The 24,747-nt window shown below is 43.6% G+C and overlaps 1 protein-coding gene and 1 pseudogene across 1 annotated transcript in view; both read left to right on the forward strand.

Annotated features, from left to right (window-relative positions):
- The first annotated feature begins 301 nt into the window (after positions 1–301).
- LOC115318921 lies at positions 302–6,095 on the forward strand (annotated as a pseudogene).
- Positions 6,096–6,604: 509 nt separating this feature from the next.
- LOC8034515 (cholesterol 7-desaturase nvd-like) overlaps positions 6,605–24,747 on the forward strand; it is a 41,964-nt gene continuing 23,821 nt past the window's right edge. The window contains exons 1-2 of the mRNA XM_040505121.1: positions 6,605–6,655; positions 11,527–11,650. Of these exons, the coding sequence (XP_040361055.1) occupies positions 6,605–6,655; positions 11,527–11,650 (175 nt within the window). The remainder of the gene's footprint in view (positions 6,656–11,526; positions 11,651–24,747) is intronic.

Below are 24,747 nucleotides of genomic sequence, written 5' to 3' on the forward strand. Positions count from 1 at the left end.
GTACTGCACAAGCAACAAGGCTGGCTTTTAATAGCGATAAATTGCAGAGACATCGTACTGCGCAAAGAGGCAGGTTCTTGTTGTCCGTCTGCTTTCTTCTTTTAGGTCCAAACGTGCTTTTTGAATCGTTCTACCGTTACTTTAAATAGTTTTAAAAGTTTCGTTCTCTCAGCGTGATTACCCAAGTTACGTGCGCAGGAGCGTAATGTCAGAGTGATATAGGAACAGTCATATTCGTGAGGTTGGACGCTGCTGCATCCGACGGGCTCAGCGTCCTTCGTGACAATGAGCTCAACACGTTATGCAACCAGGCGTTGCTCCGTTGAAGAATGCCGAAGTGACAACCGTACGGCTGGCGTCGCGCTGCACCGGTTTCCTGTCGACACTCGAAGGTGAGATTTCGTTCCTGTCAGTGAGGTGCCTGCTGTGTTGTTTTCGGTAATGCCATGGCCCCCTTGTAAAGTGTTCTCTTAACTTTTGTTAGTTTTCGCTGACTTTGCAGCGTTGTTTGCGCTCATCACGAAAGCGCAATTTACCTGAACCGGTTTGGCCCTCAGGAGTCAGGAGTATGGGGTCATAATCAACGACGCTCTAATCAAGGATGCCGCACGATACAGATACATTTAAAAGCTTCTGCCCTAAAAACTCATGCTTATCTTTTTGGGGTTCACACAGAGTTTCGCTCACTGTCTGTGAATGTCCTCACTCCGATTTGCTTTAGTGTGTGGACATATTGGCTACATTTGCTCTTTGCAAGTACGCAAGACACTTAGATAGCACTGCGCTTCATCCGCAGGCGTGAAGCATGGGTTCGGTTCTGCAACAACTGGGGCCTACGGAGGAAGACACCATGACAGTTACGAAACATGGTTGTTTGCTCTTTACATTTCAAGGAGCCAGCTTTCATGCGGCCTGGATACCTACGCCACAATGCATTGCCGACTGTGCTTGCCCCTGAAGGTTGCCAGACCACTAGACCTTCCGACGCGATTTGAGAATAACCATGGCAAGGCCCATTAATTAGGGAAATAGTTAGCACATGGGGCCGAAAAATTGCTTTTGCGGACTTATAACATGTTTATACGATTTCACAGAAACGACACGTGGCGAAGTTTTAAGCAAGAGCCCTACAGTTTCTGCAGTGGCAAATGGTGAGCTCTTTCGCTGTACTTATCATAAAGAGGCAACAAATGCCATCACCACTGTGTTAGTTCATGTTTTTCATCACTGGAGCATTTTGCTATAGAATAAAGTGTGCTTGGACAAATGTGGGGAATCAGGTAGGAGCCATTGATTGAGTTTCATTCCCGGCCCCATTTACTACATTTTTAACTTCAGGAGAAGTAAGTGACTCGAATATGGGCCCACAGACCTGCATTGTCCACGTTCACAAGCAGCTTTCGGAAATGAAGCTGTCCTTGAAAGAAGGTTATTTTCCTTTTCCGATGTTAAAATATAAGCGAATCGGGGAGAAATTCAACCACTACTGTTTCACTAATTTCACATTAAATTTGCAGGAAGAGGTTCTCCAGCTTCACCGACCTACCGATACCCGGGCCGTTCGGACTCTTGGAGTTTCTGTGGCAATCCTGACGACCAGCCTTCCGAAATGGAACTGTCCTTAAGATAAGGTGATTTTTATTTTCAAATGTCAAAATAGGAGAATCATCCAAGAATTTAACCGCTAGTCTTTCAATAACTTTGTGCTAAATATGCAGGGAGGAGTTCTCCAACTTCATCGACCTGCACATACTCCAGCCGCCCAGACTCGCGGAGTTCCTGTGGCATTTCTGACGTGCGGTCTTCCGAAATCGAGCTTTCACTGGAAGAAGGTGATTTTTTTTTTTAAATAGGAGAATCAACTAGGAATTTAACCGCTATGCCTTCAATAACTTGATGTTAAATCTGCAGGGAGGAGTTCTCCAACTTCTTCATCGACCTGGACATACTCCAACTGCCCAGACTCGCGGAGTTCCTGTGGCAGTTCTGACTCCCAGTCTTCCGAAATCGGGCTGTCGCTGAAAGGTGATTTTTTTTTATTTTGAGATGTTAAAAAAGTAGAATAAATCAGAAATTCAACCACTAATGAACTTTTTTCACATTACCTTTGCAGAGGGATGTTCGTCAGCTTGATGGGACCACACATATTCCTGTCTCCCACTAGAGAACAGTCCACTGGAGGCGCATAGTAAGTGATGGGAGAGCAGGGCGTTTCTGCGCGCCTTGTTGCACTGACTTTTTATACTTATTGCTCTTACTACAGTTATTGTAACAGCACTTTCAATTTTTCTACTTATTTTGAAGTTGATCAAAGCTACACCCTTCCTCAAAATGCTGTTCCTGCTCACGAGTCCAGCGGAGACATCGCTGACATGGCGCCGTCGATTTATGGACCGTCACCTGAGGACTCTGTCTCTCTCTAGCAGTGCTGGTGTACTTTCTCACACAGGTAAGTGCTCTTTCGTGATGAAAAAAATTTACCTCTTGCGCGTTTTTCGTTTTGTTTTGTTAAAGTGTACAAATTAGCAGTCTTAGGTAGTAACGCGTTACTAGTAACGCGTTACTGTAACTTTGTTACTTTTTTGGTAACTTGTAACTGTAACGAGTTACTTTTTACAAATGTAACTTGTAACTACAGTTCTATTACTTTTTCTGAGGTAACGATGAAAGTAACGAAGTTACTTTTGTCGTTACTTTTCAGTTTTTTTATGCATAATATATCATTGAACGAGTACAATCTAGCTATTCCTTACACCTTCCAAATTGTCTGTTCCGACATTTCGAGTGTCCAGTTGGCCTTGCACAAACGTTTGAATACGTTCTTTCTCGCGAGACACGACCCGAATATAGCCACATATAGATTTGATGAAGAAAAACAAAATCGAATTATCTTTACGTACTCGCTTCTTATTTGTGCTGCGGTTTTTCTTTTTTTTTTTTTTGCGCAGACGCTTTTTGATCGGGTGAATCAACCATGAAACAACCATACACGCGGAGGGCACTGCGCATGTTTTTGTATTTTCATTTGCGCCACTACTCCGGCGTGGTGTCAACAGTCAAGACAAAATTTACAGATGTTTGCGCGGGGTTTGTTTCTGGCTTGCCGGGTACGAGCTGAAATATGTCCAGGGACTCTATGAACCCAGCGCAACCGTCAACGACCCAGCAATGTGCTTGTGCTACCAAGAATAGGGATGTTGATGAGAACAAAAAAGGGCATGCGTTTTAATTTCATGCAGTAAAACTTTGTGAAAGACGTTTTCTAGTTTTTCCTAAATTTCTATGTGTTAAAGAAAAGTAACTGAAAAGTAACGTCGTTACTTTTTAAAAATATCTTTAACTGTAACGAGTTACTTTTTTGTTGCGGTAACTGTAACGGTAACTTCACTACTTTTTTTCTGAAAGTAACTGTAACTGTAACAAATTACTTTTTAAAAGTAACTTACCCAAGACTGCAAATTAGTCACCGAACATGAACAACCAAGGCTAGTTATAGGTATCAGGTGACTTAAAGATACTAAAATTTATTCTGAGAGTTGGCGGTACATATAGCACTATGTCACATAACACAAGGCCGGATGGCTGCCAGCTACAAACTGGAGTCAGTTGAAACTCCATCATTTATTTGTGCTTCACATTATTATATTTAAAGCAATGTATACAAAGGGTTCATAAAGTTTCACAGACGAACCACCAAAACAGCTGGATGGGTTTCACTGAATAGTAACGCAATAATCTTTTCGCAAAGCCTCATGTAAGGCAGCATTTTTTATAGCTAGCTAGAAACTGCCTGGGCCATACGTGCATGATGATCACCTTATTTAAACTTGAATTGCATGTATGTAGTACGTTATCAAACTTTTTACTGTACATGGTTTAAAAAGATTTTGCAACTTGACAAGGAATGCAAGTTCTTATTGGCCTCCATTTACATATATATGAACATTCTTAGAGTTTACTGATCTGGGTGATTTGTTACCTTGCAGCATCAAGCAAGGCAGGCTGCATTGACAAGAGAAAGGACACTGAGGGCCAAGGTACGACAGGTCTGAGAGCAAAACAAGAGGCTCCAAAGAAGGCTGCAACGACAGCGTCAGATAACGACTGTTGCTGAAGTTGTTGAGAGTGTCCGCAGTCACGTTTTTCCAGCCGTCGCTGCACTCGTTGAGGCCCAGCTTAGGGTAAGGGTTGTGTGCCGGTTTGGTCGACGATGGTGCAGCCAGAACATGGCTTTGGGCCTCTCCTTTCATAGCCTAAAAGGCTATGAGTATTGTAGGCGACTGCTTAGGTTACTATCAGTCCGATCACTGCAGCTGTGGCTTCAGCGTGTTCCACAGAGAGTTGGATTTTACCCCGAAATTTTTGAGCTGGTAAAGAAGCGAGCGACTTCTTTTAGACGAGCGGATCGAGCCTGCAGCATAGTGTTTGATGAGATGCACATTAAAAAAGAGCTCTCATACAACCCCTCATCTGACAGGTTCGAAGGACTTGAAGGGCATAGTAGTGGTGTGCAAGGTGCGAACCTATCAAACAAAGCTCTCGTGTTTATGGCAAAAGGAATTTGAACATCATGGAAGCAGCCACTTGGCTACTTTTCCGCTCATACAAGTACCCCTACCAATGTCCTACAGGATCTTCTTTTCCAGTGCTACAGCCTCCTTGTAGATGCTGGCCTGGAGCCAGTAGCTGTGGTATGTGATCAGGGGAGCCAGAACGTCTCTCTTTTTTCAAGCCTTATAACCAGCGAGAAGCTTACATAGATGTCAATGGCAAACCTCTTTTTTTCCTTTTTGATGCTCCGCACCTGCTGAAGTGCCTCGGAAACATGCTATTTAAATATGACTTCAAGGTTTGCGATCAAGTAGTAAAAGGCTCGTACATAAAGGAAGCCTATGAAACGGACCGGAAGCTTGAGATCCGTTCTATGCCCAAGCTGAACGCAAAGCATTTTAATTTGACGTTCTGCTCAAAGATGTCGGTGAAACTAGCGGCCCAAGTATTTAGCAACTATTGTGCTACTGCAATGTATGCCTTCGTAGCGTTCCAGCAATAGCCTGCTGCAGCTATTCACACAGCAAGATTCGTTGAAAGAATCGACCGTCTCTTTGACAGCCTAAATAGCTCCCACAAATTTGCCAAAACGCCCTTTTTCTCTGCGATGCATAATGGCTCTGTCCATGAAGAGTTTTTCAAAGAGTGCATTGAAGTTCTTGAAACCCTGCAAGTCCTCGGATGTAGAAGGCAGCCAAGCTGCATTCGTGGCTTTTGCTTGACAATGAGGTCTCTGATGATGCTCTGCAATCACCTCACAGTTAATTTTGGTTTTACCTGCATTTTAACCCCTCACTTGAACCAGGATACGCTTGAAAACACCTTTGTTATTATACGTTCGAAAAGTGGAGCAAACGCAAACTCTACTTCTCGTCAGTTTCAGGCAGCGTTCAGACATTTTTTGGTAAGGAACTTATTCAAGCTGACTGAAAAATCAAACTGTGTTGAGGACATGATTCCTCTCTTCCGGTAGGCCTATCGGCACCCTCTGCTTCTCTATTCTTGGGAAGCTCAGTTTTCCTCAGCGCAGCAGACAATTCACCCTTAAACTACCCTTCGGCCACGGTAGCGAACAACATGGTTTATTTTGCTGGGTGGCTTGCGACAAGATTTTTGAAGGGTCATTCCTGTGTCTTTACATCTCAGAGATGTGAGCTGAAGAGAGAAAATGCATGTTTTCTTGAAGGAAACCAAGTGCTACTGTACTTGAGTGTAAAAGGCACTGCTGACTCGGACTTTGGAAACCTGACAGTTCCATCCCCTTCTTTCACATCATTCGTTGAGGCATGTAAGCGTGTTTTCGAGGCGAGGATCAACAACCTCATTTCAAAGGAGGGCATAGGGCGTACTCTGTGTATTTTCCATCAGGAGGTCCAAAAGTCTCTTGTTGTGTGTAACCACGATGTGTATGACGATTTTTTTGTCTGTTTGCAAGAGTCAGGCTATACTGGTTTGCAAAAAAAAAAACACAAAAAAACACTGAACTTGTTGATGCATCAGCAAGGTGTAAAGCTAAGCAGCACGTGGAAAGGCAAAGCTCGTGAGACTTCACGGCATACATTTTCAAAGTAGTATATGTGCTTTTCTAGCCTTTCGTATGGTATAAAATACTATTTTCCTGGGCTCGACATTTTCCAACGTGTCTCCAAAAAATCTGGCGGGCGCAAAATTTCGCGATCTAGAACGATAATTAATGCTTTCATATCCATGAACTGAGTCATCTTTCGCGATGTTTATCAAATTGTGAAATTATCAAAAATTAGGTCATCGCGAAAGTTAAGGTGCTTACAGTGCTTTGGGTTACCGACTGCTCATGTGGTTTTGTCACTGAACCAAACCTGTGGTTTTAAGGTCCGACGAAACACTGGCCTGCAGCGTACTGAAGGGCACCGAAATAATTTACGCGCACAAGGAAGGTTACGGAGTAGGCAGCATCACGATACTCAAGATAAAAAGTTTTCTGGATTATGGTACATTGCCCAAGAGCGGCAAAATCAGCTGTTATTTTTGTTGATCACAACTTTTTTTGAAACACTGAAATTTTTTTATATTGATGACTCTCTATAAACTGACAATGCTCACACAGCAGGCAACCGATCGTACAGTGAGTTACGTGTTATTCTGTCATAATGTGCCTTGTGTATTGATCTAGTTTTCTTCCACCTTAAAACTATATACTGATTGTATGCTTTTGATGAGCGTTCTGCTTGAGTGATTGTAAGCAGTTTTAAGTGAATAAAATGTTAGTGCAACATTGGACTTGCATAAGAGTTACTGTTGTGTATCTTTAACGCTAACACACTCGAGCAACGTTATTGTTATTCACCTTGTTTGTGAGGTCAATCACCTTAAAGCCACTCCCAAATTTCTGAAAAGCTGATGAAAAAAGTAAAAGTAGTTCTGTGGGATGAAAAAAAATTATTTTGGTAGCGAGCTGCCTAAAAAAGGCGGCCGCAAACAAAAATTAAACGATTTTCGCGCAGAATTAAGAGTTCAAACGGGGTGATGTAAATTCAACATAAAAAGAAAAACTGAGACTGCAGGCAAGAAGGACAACACACTAAAAAAAGTCAGACATAGCTTGGCACAGCTTTGTTTGAAATTTTTTAGCACTAGAAAGCTTTATTTGAGACTTTTTAGAAATCGGATTTGCAGGCAAAAAGGACGACCGTCCTTTTTGCCTGCAGTCTCGGTTTCTTGTTATATTTAAGTTTCGCGCCAAACAACACATTAAAATGACGTCACGTTTTTTTCCGGAAGTGACGTCACTTTCTCTTTATTTCTCTTCCGCCGGAAATGCTATCACGACACATAGATGGCGCTAGCGAAGCCCCATGAGCCGCCATTTTTTCGACACGTGGACTTCTATGGAAGCTTTGTTACCATATGTACATATACGTTGTCTTCACTGTCTTTACCTTTTCACTTCGCGCACTCCTCCGGAGCAGGCTCCTAGGTCGTTCCTCCGAAGTCAACACGACTGTCATAGTTGGTAAAAAACAGTCCGTACCAGTCGTCTGCAAAGCGACGTCGATGGAAACAAATCGCCGTGGCGTTTTTCGCGGCCTTCGGAGATGCAGGAGTGAGCCGATGTTAAAGAAAAAAAAAAGACGTTTCAATTACGAAATTAACGAGTGTGTCAGCAAAAGCCACGTAAATACCTGTGCGCACTTGAAGCGGACGCGCGCGTTTGATCAAAGTTCTTCGGGACCGTTTTTTCTGCGATTACCACTCGATACTGACGTGACACTCGGCAAAGAAAGGTGGAACCGGCGTTGCGTAGCTCCTACGAACTGTTATAGCTTGGCAGTGGCGTACAGTCGTCAGAATAAAAATGCATACTAATAAAAAAGTGTACGTGTACATACCGCGTTGCGAAGGTAACCCATACGACGTTTATTTGAGCTTCTTATCACACAAAACGAGGAGATAGAATCGATGAGAGTCTCTTTTCGACGACAACGTTCGTCACCGCTGCCTCGGAAAACAAGGAGATGACAAGGGGAAGAGAATTGACCTCTTAATCTAAAATTGAGGTCAGCGATCAAACTATAATACGGGAAGGGTCCACAAGGGTCACGCGGGCGCGTATTTCATTCAGCAAGCCAGCCGGTAGTGGGCAGACGGTCTTGGCCAAGGACCGTCGAACAGCGCAGGCGCTGGTCGGAGCAACGCTGCGCAGAGTCTGAGTGCCTGCTAGGCCTAAATTCTGTCGAGCTCGCTCAGTCGGTGTCATCGTTGCCGTTGTAGCTTTTCTCGGGTGTTTGTGGATCCAGCGTTCGTGTTCGTCGTGGTCGGTTTCGAGTACTTCCTTCCTTTTTCTTGCTGCTTGAAATCGCGAAGAGCAAATAGAAAAATAAATGTCCGTTGGTCGTCGCTACCAAGTAACAGTGACGTTGTGGGTCATGTTGATTTGATCGTGGAAAGACGGCTCCGGAGCTGTTGTCGCACGTACATTTTAGCGTAAAGTAAAAATACATATATATATATTTATATATATAAACGACTATATTTTTGCTTGTTTGTACGTTTCTGGCAGGGGCGTCACGGACGTTACTGCCCCGTAGCAACCTCCGAAAAAGGCGTACCGGGACCCACTGATCTATTCGCAACTCCAGCGCGCCGCTCGCCCTCCCGCGGACGAGCGGAGAACTAGAGGAACGGGGACGGCAGCGGCGGCGGCGGCGCGGAAATGGTGGCAGGGGCTGTCGGCCTTAATGTGTGAAGTCGTTGTAACGAAAAAAGTGAGCGCGTTAAGATTGGGATTCTGGTGCTCCACCTCGCCATGCGTTGACGAAGGACCGGGATGTCTAATTTCATTAGGGACTTTTCATATATCGCATACGCTGTGGATTGCTGGTCTTGTGCATGACCGCCAGCTCGACCTGTGCTCAACGTGACAACAAGCGCTCCCGCTAATAATGTAGAGCTCTAGCGTTTGGTCTATGAAAAGTTTATTATTTGCCCTAAGTAGGAGAAAACTGGTCGTGCAAGGATATGTCGAGCAATACACGTCGGGAATGGGTTTGCGTTTTAGGGCCGTAGGAGCATGACCATTTACTCCAAGCACTTTTAAAAAATATAATACGCGTACTTGCTTTCAGGCAATTATAAAATCAATAAATGAATGCCCGAAGCATTTTAAGCACGTCTGCGTTAGTCAGCCGTTCATGACGAGAGCTTAGAACGGGCAGTTTTGGCGAGAGAGGACACAACTTTGCAAATAACACGGTACAAAAAAGAAAAGAAAGTACGGTATATTAAAAATGCATCTCTGGTAGAACAATAAATCAAACTCCTAAACATGCCGATTATGGTAATAGGCAGTTTTAACATAGCGTTACCGCAGGACCGCAGGCTACCGTTGGCTACTATGAGCACGGCAACGCTCCTGGCACGCGCTGAGAATTGTGCTTCAAAGGCGCAGCGCAAACCTCTGGTTGTAATGCTACACCGCACAGTAGCCTGCGGTAACAAACTTCCCATCAATAACCATAGATCAGTTTGATCACGTGTTGCAATACACGAAAACTGAGACGGTGAGCATCGAGTTGCGAGCCTGTGACACGAAGGCGTCAATACTGTAAACGCTGCTCTTCTGAAGCTTGACGGTCACCGTGCGCTGCTCACATTTTAGAGCTCTAATGGCCAGGCAAAGTGCCAACACGATATCTTCATCACCCTCAAAAATATTCTGCCACAAACAGTGACGTGGCCGGTGCGTAAAACGCGCTCGCCCACCACAAAGCTTCGCAAGTCGAGGTTTCTGCAACTTTTAAATATCAGCATGCTCATTTAGCTAACGGGCATCAATATCTCCGTCACCTGTAATATGATCCTGCCCTAACCACTTCGCGTTTGCAGACAAATAAATTATTTTTTAACGCACTGACCAGCGTCAGCAAAGAGGCGCACGGGAAACCCTGGAGAATTTATCCCCGTCTCTTCCGCCATCTTGGAACTGGACTTGCGAATATGACAATTGCTGGATCGCGCTTCCCCGCTTGTTCGCTGCAGTGCGAGTGAATCCACCGGACGGCCATCTTGCTTGCAGACGATTTGCCGTTGTGCTAGCGTTGCAGAAGCTGGCGGCAGCGTGCTATAAACACATTTTCTGCTCGTTTGTCGCCATTTGCCAAAGAAGCTTTTTAAGACCCTGTGAAACCGTTGAGACCTGACGTTGTAAACTCCTGAAAAAAATTTTACGGAAGTTCAGTGCCGTAGGAAAAAGGCACAACTTGTCGAAAGGAAGTTTCGCCGGTCTCGCGACGGGATCAAAGCTTCCTTGGAACGCCAAAGTGCTGCGTCTCCGTGCCTTCGCACTCTTGGATGCCGATCAAGATTCGTTTCGGCGACATGTGGATGTGTTTTGCGAGTGCAATGCGCGTGAAGCTGTATGTACCTCAAGGCAGCGTTCTACTTGTACTCTGACTATTGTATTTGTATTTTTGTAACTTGCAGCACTCACGGTCCAGAAACGAGCTTGATCGAGTGTTCAGTGGTGACAAAAGAAGGGTAGAGGGGAGGGGAAAGGGGCGGCATCAGCTGCGCTTTTGTGTTTTGTTTTGTTTGCTAGACGTTTATGGTAATCAAATAAGTAGTACAAAATCTTTATTTATGTTGTGTCTATTTACTGCTGCACTGCGCTTTTGTAAGAAATTCCGCTTTCTCAACGGCAAGTCTCAATCCTTATACGGGATTTTAAAACTCTTCTTGGACGAATGACGACGAACGAGTAAAAAACGAGTCTTCGTCACGCTGCCGCCAGCCTCTGTAACGCTAGCATAATCGCAAATCGTCTACGAGCAAGGTGGCCGTAGACGCGTGGCTTCACTCGCTTCCGCGAGTGGCTTCACTCACGGGAGCGGGAAGCGCGATCCAGCAATTGTCATTGAGATCAGTTTCAAGACATACGCGGAATCACGGAGAGCGCCATTTTCGACGTTATGGAAATCGCAGAAACTGCGTCTAAGACAGGCAGGTTTTGCTGCCGACTGCCTGGGTACCTTCTGTGCTGAGTTCGGTTCTGTTTCCGATGCCGAGTGCCAACCGGCATCGGAAACAGAACCGAACTATAGTGAAAAAAGCCCGATGACTCGCGCTTTTTATGCAGCAAGCTTGATTGGCCCCATTAGCTCGTAGCATCGGCTGAGCCGGGATTTAAGCAGAAACGAAGTATAGGAGCATTCATGTTTCCACATAAAATGTTCCTTGTCATCCGCCTTTGTTGGCGGCCGCTATTTGAACAGGGGGTGAACATTGTCACAGAATTGCGTTATTTGTGTGTCTATGCATGTGTATAGGGGGGGGGGGGGACCTTGAATTTGTACAATCTACTAATTTAAAACTTTACACCCACGTATTTAGCCGAAAGCTAGGAATTTGGGGCATCTGCACTGAAGGAAACTATATTTGGCGCAATGGCGCTTGAATCGACAGAGTAATTTTAGAGTAGATATTGTCTTCTCGACGTAGGACAGATGCTGGCGGCCTCCTCGCACCTTGAAGTCCATGCCTCCCGTATTTCCAAATGGATGGATACCCGTGCTGGAATCCCATCAACTGTGTACTGGTCAAGTCAAGAGCCTGGATGTTCTCGGTATTTATTTATATCAACTGATTCCTTCCCCGCGAATGTTTATATCTATTTACTCACGGTCGTGCTGTCTTCTGCGTTCCATACCACTCGAAACCTCCTCGGTGTTAGAAAAAAAAACAAAAAAAACAGACATGTACGTAGTTCAACTGCTCTACTTAAGTTATTGTAGTTCAACTACTTTTCTGAGTAGTTTAGTAACTTTCAATAACATTGTTATTTCGGTAATCAGTAGTTTACTTTAATTGCGTTTTTTGAGTAACTTCTAGGTAGATTACAAATTACTTTCCAATTTTAGTGGCAGGTTTGCCTATCAAGAGACATTTCTGCACAAAAAGACTTAAGATCTTGGAAGATGAGCTGATATTTGAAAAGAGGGGGAAGCATGTGGGCGGAGGGGGGGGGGGGGGATAGCTTGGAGGGCCCGAAACCTCCGAAAATTCTCACAAGCCCGCCCCCTCCCTCCCCCCCCCCCCCCCCTCCAACAATCCTGCTGCGTGGCGCGAGGAGCCGACAGACATGTCGCAAGTGAGGCCGAGTAACTGTGGGATTAACGCCGAAAGCTGGTGTTTCTTTGTGACCCGAAGCTGAATGAGACTTGACGCATCCGAAGAAAGGGCTTGTCTCCGCTTCTCAACAAAGTAGGAACTCTCGCTCACTACAGGAAGTGCAGATATGCATCCTCACTCAGAAGAGGCAACAAAATGCAGGTACCGCTCTGAAGCTCACCTGGTGCTTCTGTAGTTTGTGTTGTACTTTTAGAATCACGTGCTAAAGGTAGACGTAAAGGTAACCTCTTTGCGTTGCCTTTCCTCCCAAAACTCAAACGATCCTTCGAGAAATCTTAATAATTCTCACGCCCTTTTTTAAACAAACACAAATAAATAAACATGTAATGTTGCAAAGTACTACTTCAAGTAGTTTTAGAAAACTTGTACTTTACTTGAAGTATATATATTCTCTGAGCATGTACTTGTACTTTACTAAAGTATTTTTTTCTGGTACTCTTGGGGGACCGTTCAACTCTCGACTTAGGAGTACATTCCCCAAATTTAAGAAGAAGAAATAGCGTGTCATCATGTAAAAACGCGGTACCGTCTTTCGAGGCGTCATCTGCTAATTTTGCTGAGTGAAATAATGGCGGCGGCTGCAAGACAGATAGAAGTGCCTTATAAGTTGATTTTGTTAAATAGTTCGTCAGCGAGAGTAAAACAACCAATCTGTGGCGACCTGACTCATCTAATATTTGCCACCATTTCCCTCAAAAAACGGATTCACCTCCGATTACCCCAGGAGCAATGGATACCACTTAAAAACAAAACAAAAAACCTGTAGAGAAGATGAAAGGGAATCATGACAAATTGTGTTAGAATCAGTGTGTCGAACCGAAAAAAATACGGGTTCGGTTACGGTTCAGGTTCAGGTAAATTTATTTGGTTCCGGTTCAGTTCCGGTTCGACTAATTCAATCCGCGAACCGGTTCGCGAACCGGTTCGGAAATTATAAATGACAAATTGCAACATCAAAATAATTTACAAATAAAACATCTGAAATCAGCACATACGAAACGGGATACATCGTAGTGTAAGGCTCAGGGATTTCGACCAGGAACGGTTCCTTTATATGCACTCAAATGTTACCTCACCGACGTTTACGCATTCGGACTTCATCCAATTGGGTCTGATGCAGTAGCTGTAAAATCCGCGACCTCCTTACAAACCCACTTACAAGTAGAACTCGCTAACTATCCCGCCACCTCGGCGTGTAAGCAATTGAAGGAACAGTGGGGAGAAAATACAGTTTTCTTTATTTGAACTAGCCTTCGGTAACTCAAATTAGACCCTTTAAGAAGTTTTCATTAAACAAGATACGGAATATGAAAAACACTTCACCGAACGCAACGCCAGAAGGACGTAATAGGATAAATATTAAAATAGAAGAGTTCGCTGTCTCACAAATATGTTAGCTTCTAAGTGCCTATACGAAACCGGATGCATTATTATCAAACTCCACAGCCTTTTCTTTTCTCATTTCGATGGTAGCAAGCTTCAAGAACTCGCGCGTTCTAGAAACGTGTTATGAAGTGAGCGCACAGCAGCATTTAGGATTTACGAAATTGTAGGAAAATGAAATCCTGTGACGCGATTTTTTGTTTTTTTGCACAGCCTTCCAATTCTCTTTTTTCCGTGCAAGCCGCGACCAGCGCAATACTCGTTCCTATGTCAAGATTCATGGATGCAGCGTTTGTCAAGATTCATGGATGCAGCGTTTATATTCCTAAGACTGAGTGGAGAAGAAAAATATGTAAGCGAGGTGTGTGTCAGTTGACGGCACTTAAAAAACAAATGGCATTGATAGCATATTCATTGTCAACAGCGCGTGGCCGAACCGTTTTGACATGAGCCGGTAACCGTTATTTTTTTTCCGGTTCAGTTCCGGTTCGGGTTCATCGCGATAACAATATAACGGTTCGGGTTCGGGTTCAGTTCCGGAAAAAATACCGGTTCGGTTCCGGTCTTCGGTTCGGTTCGGTTCCGGTTCGACACCCTGGTTAGAATGTAGTTTTAGTTTACACTGAAAGCACATTTTATTTATAAAACTTTACTTCAAGGACATTGAATTAAGTGTACTTACTACTTTGCTTTACTTTGTACTTAACATCAACTACTTGTTAGATGTACTTATCACTACCCCTCGTCTAGTTCACTGCCACCCAAGTCAGGACCAGGGACGTCATAAAGGAGGTTATTATTATTTTTTTTGTAATCTTAATTTTCCTATAACTTTTAAAATAAAGCGAAATTCGAGAAAAGAAATTGCTCGCTAAGTTACTACGTTCAGTGCGCTCAAGTTCGGTGCCAATTCAAAAACCAGCGAATTCAGCCTTTCCACTCTGGTGAAGAAGGAAGACCAGCGACGCTGTACTATGGTGGCTTCTGTTCCCGGCGGCGTTCCAGGCGAGGCATCTGCTCTTTCGCAAGGGATTCGTAACCACTCGACGCAGTGGAAATCGAGGCGATAGCGGCTTCGCGGCATTTGCGCAGCTATTCGCGCTGGTGCGCACGTCGCCGCTCCTTCCGCTCCCGCTCTTCCTCCGAACGAACAGCACGCGGCCGACCCATTGTGAGTGCAAAGGACAACTGATACGTGGACGCTGGGGAAGAAGGGTTGGGCAGGAGACGCCAAGGAACAGAATGGGCGACTGTCCTCGCGAGTGAGGGTCATGGTAAACTGGCTCGAGTGCTCATAGATGGCGGTAGCTGTCTGGAGTTTTGTGTCGACACGCCGCTTGTCCGCGGACACAATAGTGGGAGAACTAGCCGTTAACAGCTTCGCTGTAGAAGTCGTTGCAGGGCACCTTTAACTGATTTTCTACGCGACTCACTGTAAACGACGAGAATTGGCATGAACACCCCACTACACAGACGAATAAATGCATATAAGTACATAGAAATAACTACGAATACGAATAAATACATACGAATCAATAGGTAATAGATACAGTAGGCGTCCGTTGTTTTATAAGGACGGCAGAGGAGTAGATGGAGACCGGTGAGGCAGCGTGGTAGTGGCGCTTCTTGAGCATGTGAAGAGCACAGCATTTTCACGCCGCCCCACAACCACAAGTTTGCGACACAATTTGAAGAACAAAGAAGCGGAGCTGATAAACCCTTCTCCGGTCTCGACAGGAACTTCGTCTAGATGCTCGGCTCGACCAAGCGCGGAAATGTTAAACAGTCGTCAACGGAAGAACAGGATAATTCTCACATTATCATGCCGAAAGTACACCGCGCACAAACACGAATACCGACATAAATTTGCGACGAGAAAGACGTGACCCGGCGCGGACAAATTACCGCGTAAAGCCGACAGCAGTGCACACGGCCAACTCCATGCTCGGCGACACCGGGGAATCGGTGGCCGAGTGATCAAACAGACCCCTTAATTGTTTCATCTTTCACAGGAGGAAGATGTCTAAACCAGTGGCTCGATGGCGTGCTCGAGGAACACGCAGTGTACTCCCGATCGCGCATTTTGAGGTTCTTTAGAGAAATAGCAGCGACTAAGGAGTTTTTTGAAGCCCACTTTTTCCAGGAGTATCTAAAGAAAGCTAAAAAAAAAAAAAAAAAAAAACTGCACTGGGATACACTTGACTTAACGCCGCCTCCAATGTGTCGTGTTTTTGCTAGGAGTGCCGTTGGCTCTGATGTATTTCAGCGTTTGGAGAAGATATGTGGTTAGAAGGGCGATCAAAAATGTTTTTGTTCCCTTTCACCTTGAAGTGCTCCCTGTTATGCCATGTCGCTTTAACACGGGGTTTTACGAGCCATGGTGGACAAACGGTGTGCTATGTCTGACACCCTGAAACGCGACAGCACGTTTTTTTTTTATAATGCACAAATGCTGAACCTCTCTGGAAAAGTGCGAAGTTTTGAAGATTGGGAAGCATTCTGACAGCAGATCATGGGAGGTGTTGGTCCTTCTCGGCCTTTATGCTATATGGCGATCCAGGACCGAGCACGTCGAAGTGTTTGAAGGATCGAAACCTGCATGGTAGCACTTTGTTGACGGGTTCATCTTCGTGAGCTCGCTTATCGAGGCGACGGAGCAGCAAGGGTTGGAATATTGGGCAACTCTGGGAACGCGGTTGCAAAGGCTGCATTCCGGCGAAGGTGAATTATCAGGTCACGGTAAAATTGGGCTTTTTTCAGAGCAGAAATTCTGAGAGCCTCGCTAACCAGTCGCAGCTGGGCCTCATTAGTGAAACCGGTTGTGTTGTGTTTGTTGGTCCTACGCTTTCCTGGGCAGTGTTTAAAAACTTCATGTTCTATAAAACCAATATTTTTTTTAACCCTCGTTCATAAAAATAATTCTAAATAAAAAAAAAATTGCTGTAAAACAAAGGAAAAAAAAAAAAAAAAGATTGGTGGCGGAGTGAGCCAGTGGACACCAGCTCGGGGCACGTGGAGCGAAAGCTCGCACTCCAGAACCCAGGATCCTGGGTTCAATCCCCACCCCTGCCCGTTTCGATCTGGATGAGCATCGTACCGGCGTGCGGGCGTTTATACTGCGCGATGCCCGTTAAGACCCCAGGCTAGCGGTTGTACTGAACTGGCTAAATTTCTCATCTATACTCCATTTCACCTTATGATGTACCGCAGGGAAGGCTACAAGCGCAAGCTCCCTGCTCTTGGGCACGTCTTAGCGGCACAAGCTCTCGCGCACTGAGGGCTGCTGTCAACGCTATGAGTTCGCGCCTCTAGCCTTGGCTGCGGTTCGAGATAAGGCGAAACGGAGTATGAGAGTGACTCATGTCAACTTTGAAATGGCTGACCAACTACACGCTGTCTAAATATCAAGACAACCCCAATTATTATTATTATTCGACGACACCGACGTTGCCGCGGCGTCGGAGACAGCGTTCGTTCGTCAAGGAGGCAAAGAGCACGTGACCAACACCGGGAAGGAAGCGCTCTCAATGATTTGCCACTTCCTCAATACAGGCGCCTACTTCGCAATACGGGCAAGCTGAAAGGCAGAAATATTTTAACCTCAAATACTTTTTGCTTTTTAATCAGCCAATAAGAGCTAGGTGTTCTGACATCATCGCAACCCCTGTGCAAGAAGCAGGCGAACTTTCTCTCAGCATAACCTCCATAGATCTGAGCTTCCCGAGCGGCGTGCTTAACCTTAAAAGCTCCTTTAGCGAGAGGATCCTTTATGCGGCATATGATGCGAGGCAGGTCTCCGGTTTATTAGAAAAACCTTCACTAAAGCTGCCATTAGACCGTCGTATGAGAAAGGTTTTTGTAAGACGATATATCGACTACAATCTACAAATGAACTCCTCTCTTCGTTGCAAATGTTCAAGTCCAGGAAATTCCGAACAAACAATGCGACGTCTTGCAACTTCGTTTCCTTAACGACGACAAAATATATTACGGCCATGGTTTTAGTAATAGAGAAAAGTTGGTGTATATCTTAAAAACTTAAGAGGAAAGTAGGTGTATATCCTGAAATCTTATTTTCCATTAAATTCTCTCTCTAGAATAAGAATAAAGTTGTTGTTGTTTTTTTACCGGGAAAAAGTTTCTTATCTTGTGCTTTACGAGCGTGTTCATGTGCGTCATTCAAGGGCTGCACAGCTCGTAACCTTGACGTAAAACGTTCAGATCGTGCTCACATTCTTTCCCTCACTGCACTTCGAGGCAAAAACGAAATATACACCACAAGCTATAAGATGATAATCGTAAGACTAGATTTTTATGTTACTTTCATGATTTATGCTCACCATTTAAATTCACCACACACGGCAATCCAAGCACGCTCATGGGAGTAAGTACATGGTTTTACATTGTTTTCTTTTAATGTTTTATAGGTTCTTTTCACGTTAAAAAAAAATCGTCGTTAACGAGCGTCACACACGAGCGACACGCTATAAGCGTCGTAACGAAAAAAAAAACAAAAACAAAAAAGAAATAAAAGAAGAAAAAGAAATAGAAAAAAAGATTAAGTATGTGTGTGGTTTGCCCGGAACACATTTTGTGCTTCCCGGTTTTTGCCGGCGTGGTCAAGCATGTGTAATTTTCTTACGCAAAAGCTCTTGCAAAAAAAAAAAAAAAAAAAAAAAAAAACTATTGGCACGCATATGTTTTTGATTATGGTGGGAGATGAAATGGAGCCGTGGCTGCTCTGAAATTTCGTATTGGGTCTTCGCTGTGCACGGGCAATTTGGGAAGTGCATCAACGCATCACTACTGCTGACCTTAGGCCGTTAAGTTTGTTGTCCCACGGCGGCCAGCCGAAGATTGTAAGTGCGCAGATGAGCTGGTGGTAGCTAATCATATGTCATTTAACATCTGTCGAATAGAAGTTTTTTTCTTTTCTGCACCACAGTCTCAGATGTCAAACGATATCGTGATCAAACTAAAGACCCATCTGCGAAGCAGCCATGATCAAACCGGGTTAGATAAGTCGAAATGTATTCACCTGCCTTCTTTCTATCCCTTATATTAGAGAATAAAAATAAAATTAATAATATACACCCCCATTAAACATTTTAAGGTATTCAATATTTCCTAATGTTATATTGGAGAGCAATTAATTGTCTGGAAACATCGTTTCAATCTTCTACAGTGCTCTCTTCCATGAGACGGGATCGCGATAGCTCAGCCGGCAGTCATACATAAAAGCAGAAAAAAATGTGTGCAAATTTCATGTTCATTATTTTATCTGTTTTAAGACCGATGATCTCGGCAACTAATTCGTTTTGTTCTGATCTGTCCTTCTTCTGGCCATCACCCCCTGTGTCACTTTTTTCCTAGTGCGGCTGCTTAAACCAGCAGAAAACTTGTGTGTAAGTGTGTGCATGTGTGTGTGTGTCTGTGTGTTTGTGTGTGTGTGTGTGTGTGCGTGTTTTAATGCGTGAGCATTAAAACGCTCGCTTTGACGAAAACCCGGCGGTGTCTTTCGTTTGTCAGCGCCGGAAAGAGAGGGAGGGGATGACGCGTACGACGCCCCCATAGGTCCCAAGCGCTGATGACAGCACGCGTCAACCCCTCCCTCTCTCCCCGGTGCTAACAAACTGATAGACACCTCGGCATTTTCATCCAAACGAGCCCTTTTGTTTTCGTCAAGGTCACGCTCACAGCTGACGCGGAGCCAGAGAGGGGGACGCAACGCGGCGCGGTGGAGTGCGGGCTTGCTCAGTTGCCGCCCTGATGTCGCCGGTTGTTCTTCACTCCGAGTTTCCGTGGTAGTGGTCCATGTGTGTGTGTAGTTAAAAGGATGGATGCGGTTCCCTCCATGAGTGAAATGGATGCGGTTCCTTCCACGAGTGGTATGGATGTGGTTCTTTTCACGAGTGATATGGATGACCGTATCCAAGGGCGTCGACGTACTCTGACAGGCAGGGTACGGAAAAGCGGTGAAAAAAAAAACAGGAATATCCAATGGTGGATTCCTGGGAAATGCGTTAGCATGACTCTTTGGAAACGCCGCACGCGTCTTCTTTTGGGAAACGCCAACACTGGCTCCTTAACGAGGCCAAAAAAGGCAGCCAAAAAATAAAGAAAGCACAAGAGAAAGCTAAAAGATGAAAGTGAAGGTGTCAGCGTTAGCAATTCCCAAAGGGGAACGTGTGGTGTCTCCCAAGGGTGATGACGCATCCGCTAAGAATCCAGCAATGGATCTTCGTGTATTTTTTTTTTTTGCGATGAATTCTAGCGTTATTTGCAGTGTTTATTGTTCTTTCTTGGTTCATTTAACGCATGTGAAGATTCTAGTTAGTGATTATATTTTAAGCTGCTGTACACACTCACTCCCTCTGCAACAATACCTCTGGAGCTGCGGGTTAACCCGAAAAAAATTATATAAATACATTGTTCGTGAGCATGTGAAAACCAAGTATCAAGGTCGTGAAGAGGTTCAAAAGCACAGTAAAAGCCAATGAAACAATTGAGAACTTCACGCACGTTTCTTATGTTAACCTTAATCAAATAAACTATTTCTGAACTTCGGCCACTAAACTGTGAAAACTTTTGGTCTTCGGAGAGTGAAGGGAAACTCCAAGAATAGACATGTAATGTTGCAAAGTATTACATCAAGTAGTTTTAGAAAACTTGTATTTTACTTAAAGTATATTCTCTGAGCATGTACTTGTACCTTACTACAGTATTTTTTTCTGGAACTTTCCGGGGACCGTGCAACTCTCGACTTAGGAGTACATTCCCCAAATTTAAAAACAAGAAATGCCGTATCATCGTATGAAAACGCGCTATCGTCTTTTGAGGCGTCATCTGGTCATTTTGCTGAGTGCAATAATGGCGGCTGTAAGACAGATAGAAGTGAGTGCCTTAAAAGTTGATTCTGTTAAATAGTTCGTCAGCGAGAGTAAAACAACTAATCTGTGGCGACCTGACTCACCAATATATCCCGCGATTTCCCTCAAAAACTGATTCACCTCCGATTACCCCAGGAGCAATGCATACCACTTAAAAACAAAAGAAAAAAACCCTGTATAGGAGATGACAGGGAATCACAAAAAAATTGTGTTCGAATGTAGTTGTACTTTACACTGAAAGTACACTTAAAAAAAGAAAAAAACTTTACTTGAAGTACATTGCACCACGCGTACTTACTACTTTGCTTGACGTGCATAACCTCTCATTTACTTTGTACTTTACTTCAACTACTTGTTAGATGTACTTTACGCAACCCTGTAAACTAGCAAACGCTACCTGCAAAATGAAGCTCAGGCAGTGCTAAACCTCAACGTAGAAATTATACATCCGCAGCACATCGTTGAGCAAAAAAGAAAAAAAAAAGGAGTGCAAAACATTGAGGCACGCAGAAGTGGAATCAGCTATTAAAGCATATCTGTAAAAACACAAGCTGCTTTAAATCTGGCAAGCAGAATTTTCCTAATAGATCAAAACACATGGGCGGATTTCATTTGGATTCAGGCAACGAGTGGCAGTCGTATTTTTTATTTTGCTTCAAATTTTTATATTTTGTGGCGCACGTGTCAAGAATAATAATCCTTTTTATTTCAATGCTCTGACATGTTTTGTTTCTAAAAAAAAAAAAAAACTCAAAGAAGCGGGAAAGAACGACGAGGTTTTGACGATTGTCGTGTGTGGCGTTTTTGAATTACTCTCAATCTGAAAGTATTCGAAAGACAGCGTCTATATTTTTAGTGTAATATTTATGCAAGTAGGTAAGACCATATTATAACTACTGTTTTTTATTCGTCGTTCCAAACTTTGTTAAAATCCCCAAACAGTCCTCCGCGAACAACTGTTAAGGAAATTGCGGATTTTGTTTTGAGTCGACTATGATTAGTATCGCTTTTGAAATAATATCACGCGTAGAACCTTTCATTGCCTTCCAAATTAAGCAAAGTTTGTGTTTTAATCATCTACGAGTATTGAGAAATAAATTATGAAACAAAGAGGGTTTTCCCTTTTCGTTCAATTTCAGCACGCTGTACAAAAAAAACCTTTTTTAATTTTTTTTTTATTTTTCTCGCGTCACCTTCTCTTCACACCCTTCTTTTAGCCAGAACCCATTAGGTTAGAGGTTTTTGCCTCTGTTTTGAGTTTTCAGCCTCTAAATATGCCAAAAAAGAGCAAATGCCGATGGTGGGTTTTGACGATTTTCGTGCGTGTCGTTTTCGAACCACTCTCAATCTCAAAGTATTCAAAAGAGAGCTTCTGTTTTTTTTATTGTGATATATAGGCATGTCGGTAAAACGACATTCCGACTACTATTTATTTTTCGTCAATCCAATCTTTGTAAAAATCCACAAACATGCCTCCGCGAACAACTGTGACCTAAACTGTGGATTTTTTTGTTAGTTGACTATGTTTAGTTTTGTTTTAAAAATAATACCACATTAGAACCTTTCATTGCCTTCTACATGTTGACAAATAAATTATGAAACAGAGAAGGTTTTCACTTTTTGTTTTTTGTTCAATTTCAGCTCGCTGTAAAAAAAAATAAAAGCTTCTTTTTTTCTGTCGCGTTTTTTTTTTTCACCTTTCTTTTAGCCAGCATACATTCTGTTAGAGGTATATGCACTAGTTCTGAGTTTTAAGCCTCTAAATATGCTGAAAAAGAGCAAAAGCTGATGGTGGGTTTATGGGTTATAGGTGTATATTTTATTATTATTTTATTTATCTTATTTTATTTAAACACGCGGAGGCATGTTTGGGGACTTTTACTAAGATTGGAGAGACGAATAATAAATAGTAGTTCTAATGTCGTCTTACCTACTTGCATATATATCACACTAAAAAAACATAGACGCTCTCTTCTGAATAGTTTGAGATTGAGAGTGATTCAAAAACGCCGCACACGACAATCGTCAAAACCTTGTCCTTCTTTCCCGCTTCTTTGAGATTTTTTTTCTCAGAAACTAAACATGCGAGGACATTAAAATAAAAAGGATTGTTATTCTTGGAATATGCGCCACGAAATATAAAAATTTGAAACAAAATAAAAAATACGACTGCCACTCGTTGCCTGAATCCAAATGAAACCGCCCATATATACTTTATTATTACCATAAAAAATATAAAAGTGACTTCGAAAGGAATTTGCTACTTTTTTACTGTAGTTAGTAGTCTACTAGAGTCTTTCCATTTCAGCAATGGACCTTCTCCACATACCGACGGCACCAGGCGGTGGCTGCACGAACTAAAAATCGAGGAAGTAACCTACCTGCGCTACCATGCAATCGATAATGCGAGCTACGCTACCAGTTTCTTCGCTCTCTGAGCAGCGGCGCCTGCCCAACGCGACTTTAAAGAGGGGCATCCGTGGCGTCCACCCAAACGTCGTGTTTTCCTTTTCGTCGACGTTCTTTTTTTGTGTAACACAATTGTATATATGCTGCAGTTACGTGTTCTACTCGCTGATATACAGCCTCCTTCCGAATTTCCTCGATTTTTCGTTCCGACTTCCGCCGCTCGGCATCGGGCGCTCGCGCGTGCGCAGAACGCTTCTCAGAAAAGGTCCATTTCTACACTACTCAATTTACTTTTGAAGCCAATACTCAGTAACTGAACTTAATTGCTTTTTTAGAACTTGTGCATGCTTGAAGAAGAAACGATAGAATTGACGAAAGGATCACATACATATAGCTTGCGCCACGCACTAACGACGTCTAGCCATCTTGGTGCTAGAAGCTCACGCTGCAGAACCCAGGAATCCTGGGTTCAGTCCCTATCCCTGCCCGTTTCGATCAGGGAAAACATCGTCCAGGCGTGAGGTCGTGTATCACTACTGCGCGACGCACGTGAAAAAAACCTCAGGCTAACAATCGTACTGCACTGGCAAATTGCTCATACTGTCAGAATAATCTCCGGTTGCTCAAATAAATAACGACTGTTTTTTTTTGTACGCCAAAAGTGTTTCAGTTAGCGCACGGTAGTTATTTCATGCGACTACATTGACATGCAGTTTCAATCACGCTGATCGGCAGAGTTGTTTAGGGTGGTTCAGGCAGTCTGGGTGAGTTTAAATCCTTTTGCAAAAATTCACGCTTGGCGTTTCTTGAAGGTGTCACCAACCATAGTCGTGGGAACGCTCAAGGCGCGCGTCACGAGCGAAAGCTCCGTCGCCATTTTGCTTTCAAGGACCACTCATTTCAGTGCATCACCGTCATTTGGTTCCAAGGTGGCACTACAGCAGAGCTAGAAAAATTACCTTCATTTTGTAATTAAAATATATTACAAATAAATTTTGCCTAAAGGGCTATAATGTAATTGAATTACATTACAAATTATTGCGGCAAAAAGTGAATAATTACAGTTACGAATTTTTTTACGAATAATGAAATTACTATTACTAATGAAATTAAATTAAATACTAAGTAGAGTTTATTTAAGTTCGCTTAGTAAAAAAAAAACGATAGTTTCCATCAATAATGTCATTTACAGCATTTACAGAGAACTACAGGCAACAGGTACAAAAAACGTTTGCCGGCTTGTCCCCGTCTCCAATATAAATGCATGCAGAACACAAAAATGGATAGCATTTTATCATACTTTTGCGACTAAAAATATCAAGATCCTTCTCTTCTAAGCTGAGACTGCGGTAAAAGCTACGTCCTCGTTGGACCAGTCGTGCGCCTCTCTTTCGCCAGGTCATCACGTTCCCGGCCATACCCACGTGCGTGGAGCTGAGTCAGGCGATAACAGAGAGACGGCTGCATGATTCGTCCGGTGGCACAGAGCTCCCACCGGAGTCTCAAATTAAAGGGCCCCTGAAAACAAAACAATTTTTTTTGTTTAATTAGTCTGGTTGCGACACGCCTGTCAAAAATTCACTTTTACGCGAAAAAAAAAAGAGCAATGTCGACGGTCCAAGACGCGATTCAGTCGGTAGTCACCTACTTTCCACTTGATTTCTCTCGCGGCATTTCGTGCGCGCGGAGGAGAGCTGGATCTGCTTGGCCATCACGTCGAGGGGGAGTGAGTGTATGACCATCTCGTTGTGGTGGAAAGAGTGTATGACCATTCCGTGAAGTCATGGACGTTTGTGCACAAGTTAAAGTAAATCTTGCGCGGTATATATTATAAAAAATATTTTTGCGT

The sequence above is a fragment of the Ixodes scapularis genome, unplaced genomic scaffold (genome assembly GCF_016920785.2).
Source record: "Ixodes scapularis isolate PalLabHiFi unplaced genomic scaffold, ASM1692078v2 PGA_scaffold3__209_contigs__length_174095766, whole genome shotgun sequence".
Lineage (NCBI taxonomy): Eukaryota > Metazoa > Arthropoda > Arachnida > Ixodida > Ixodidae > Ixodes > Ixodes scapularis.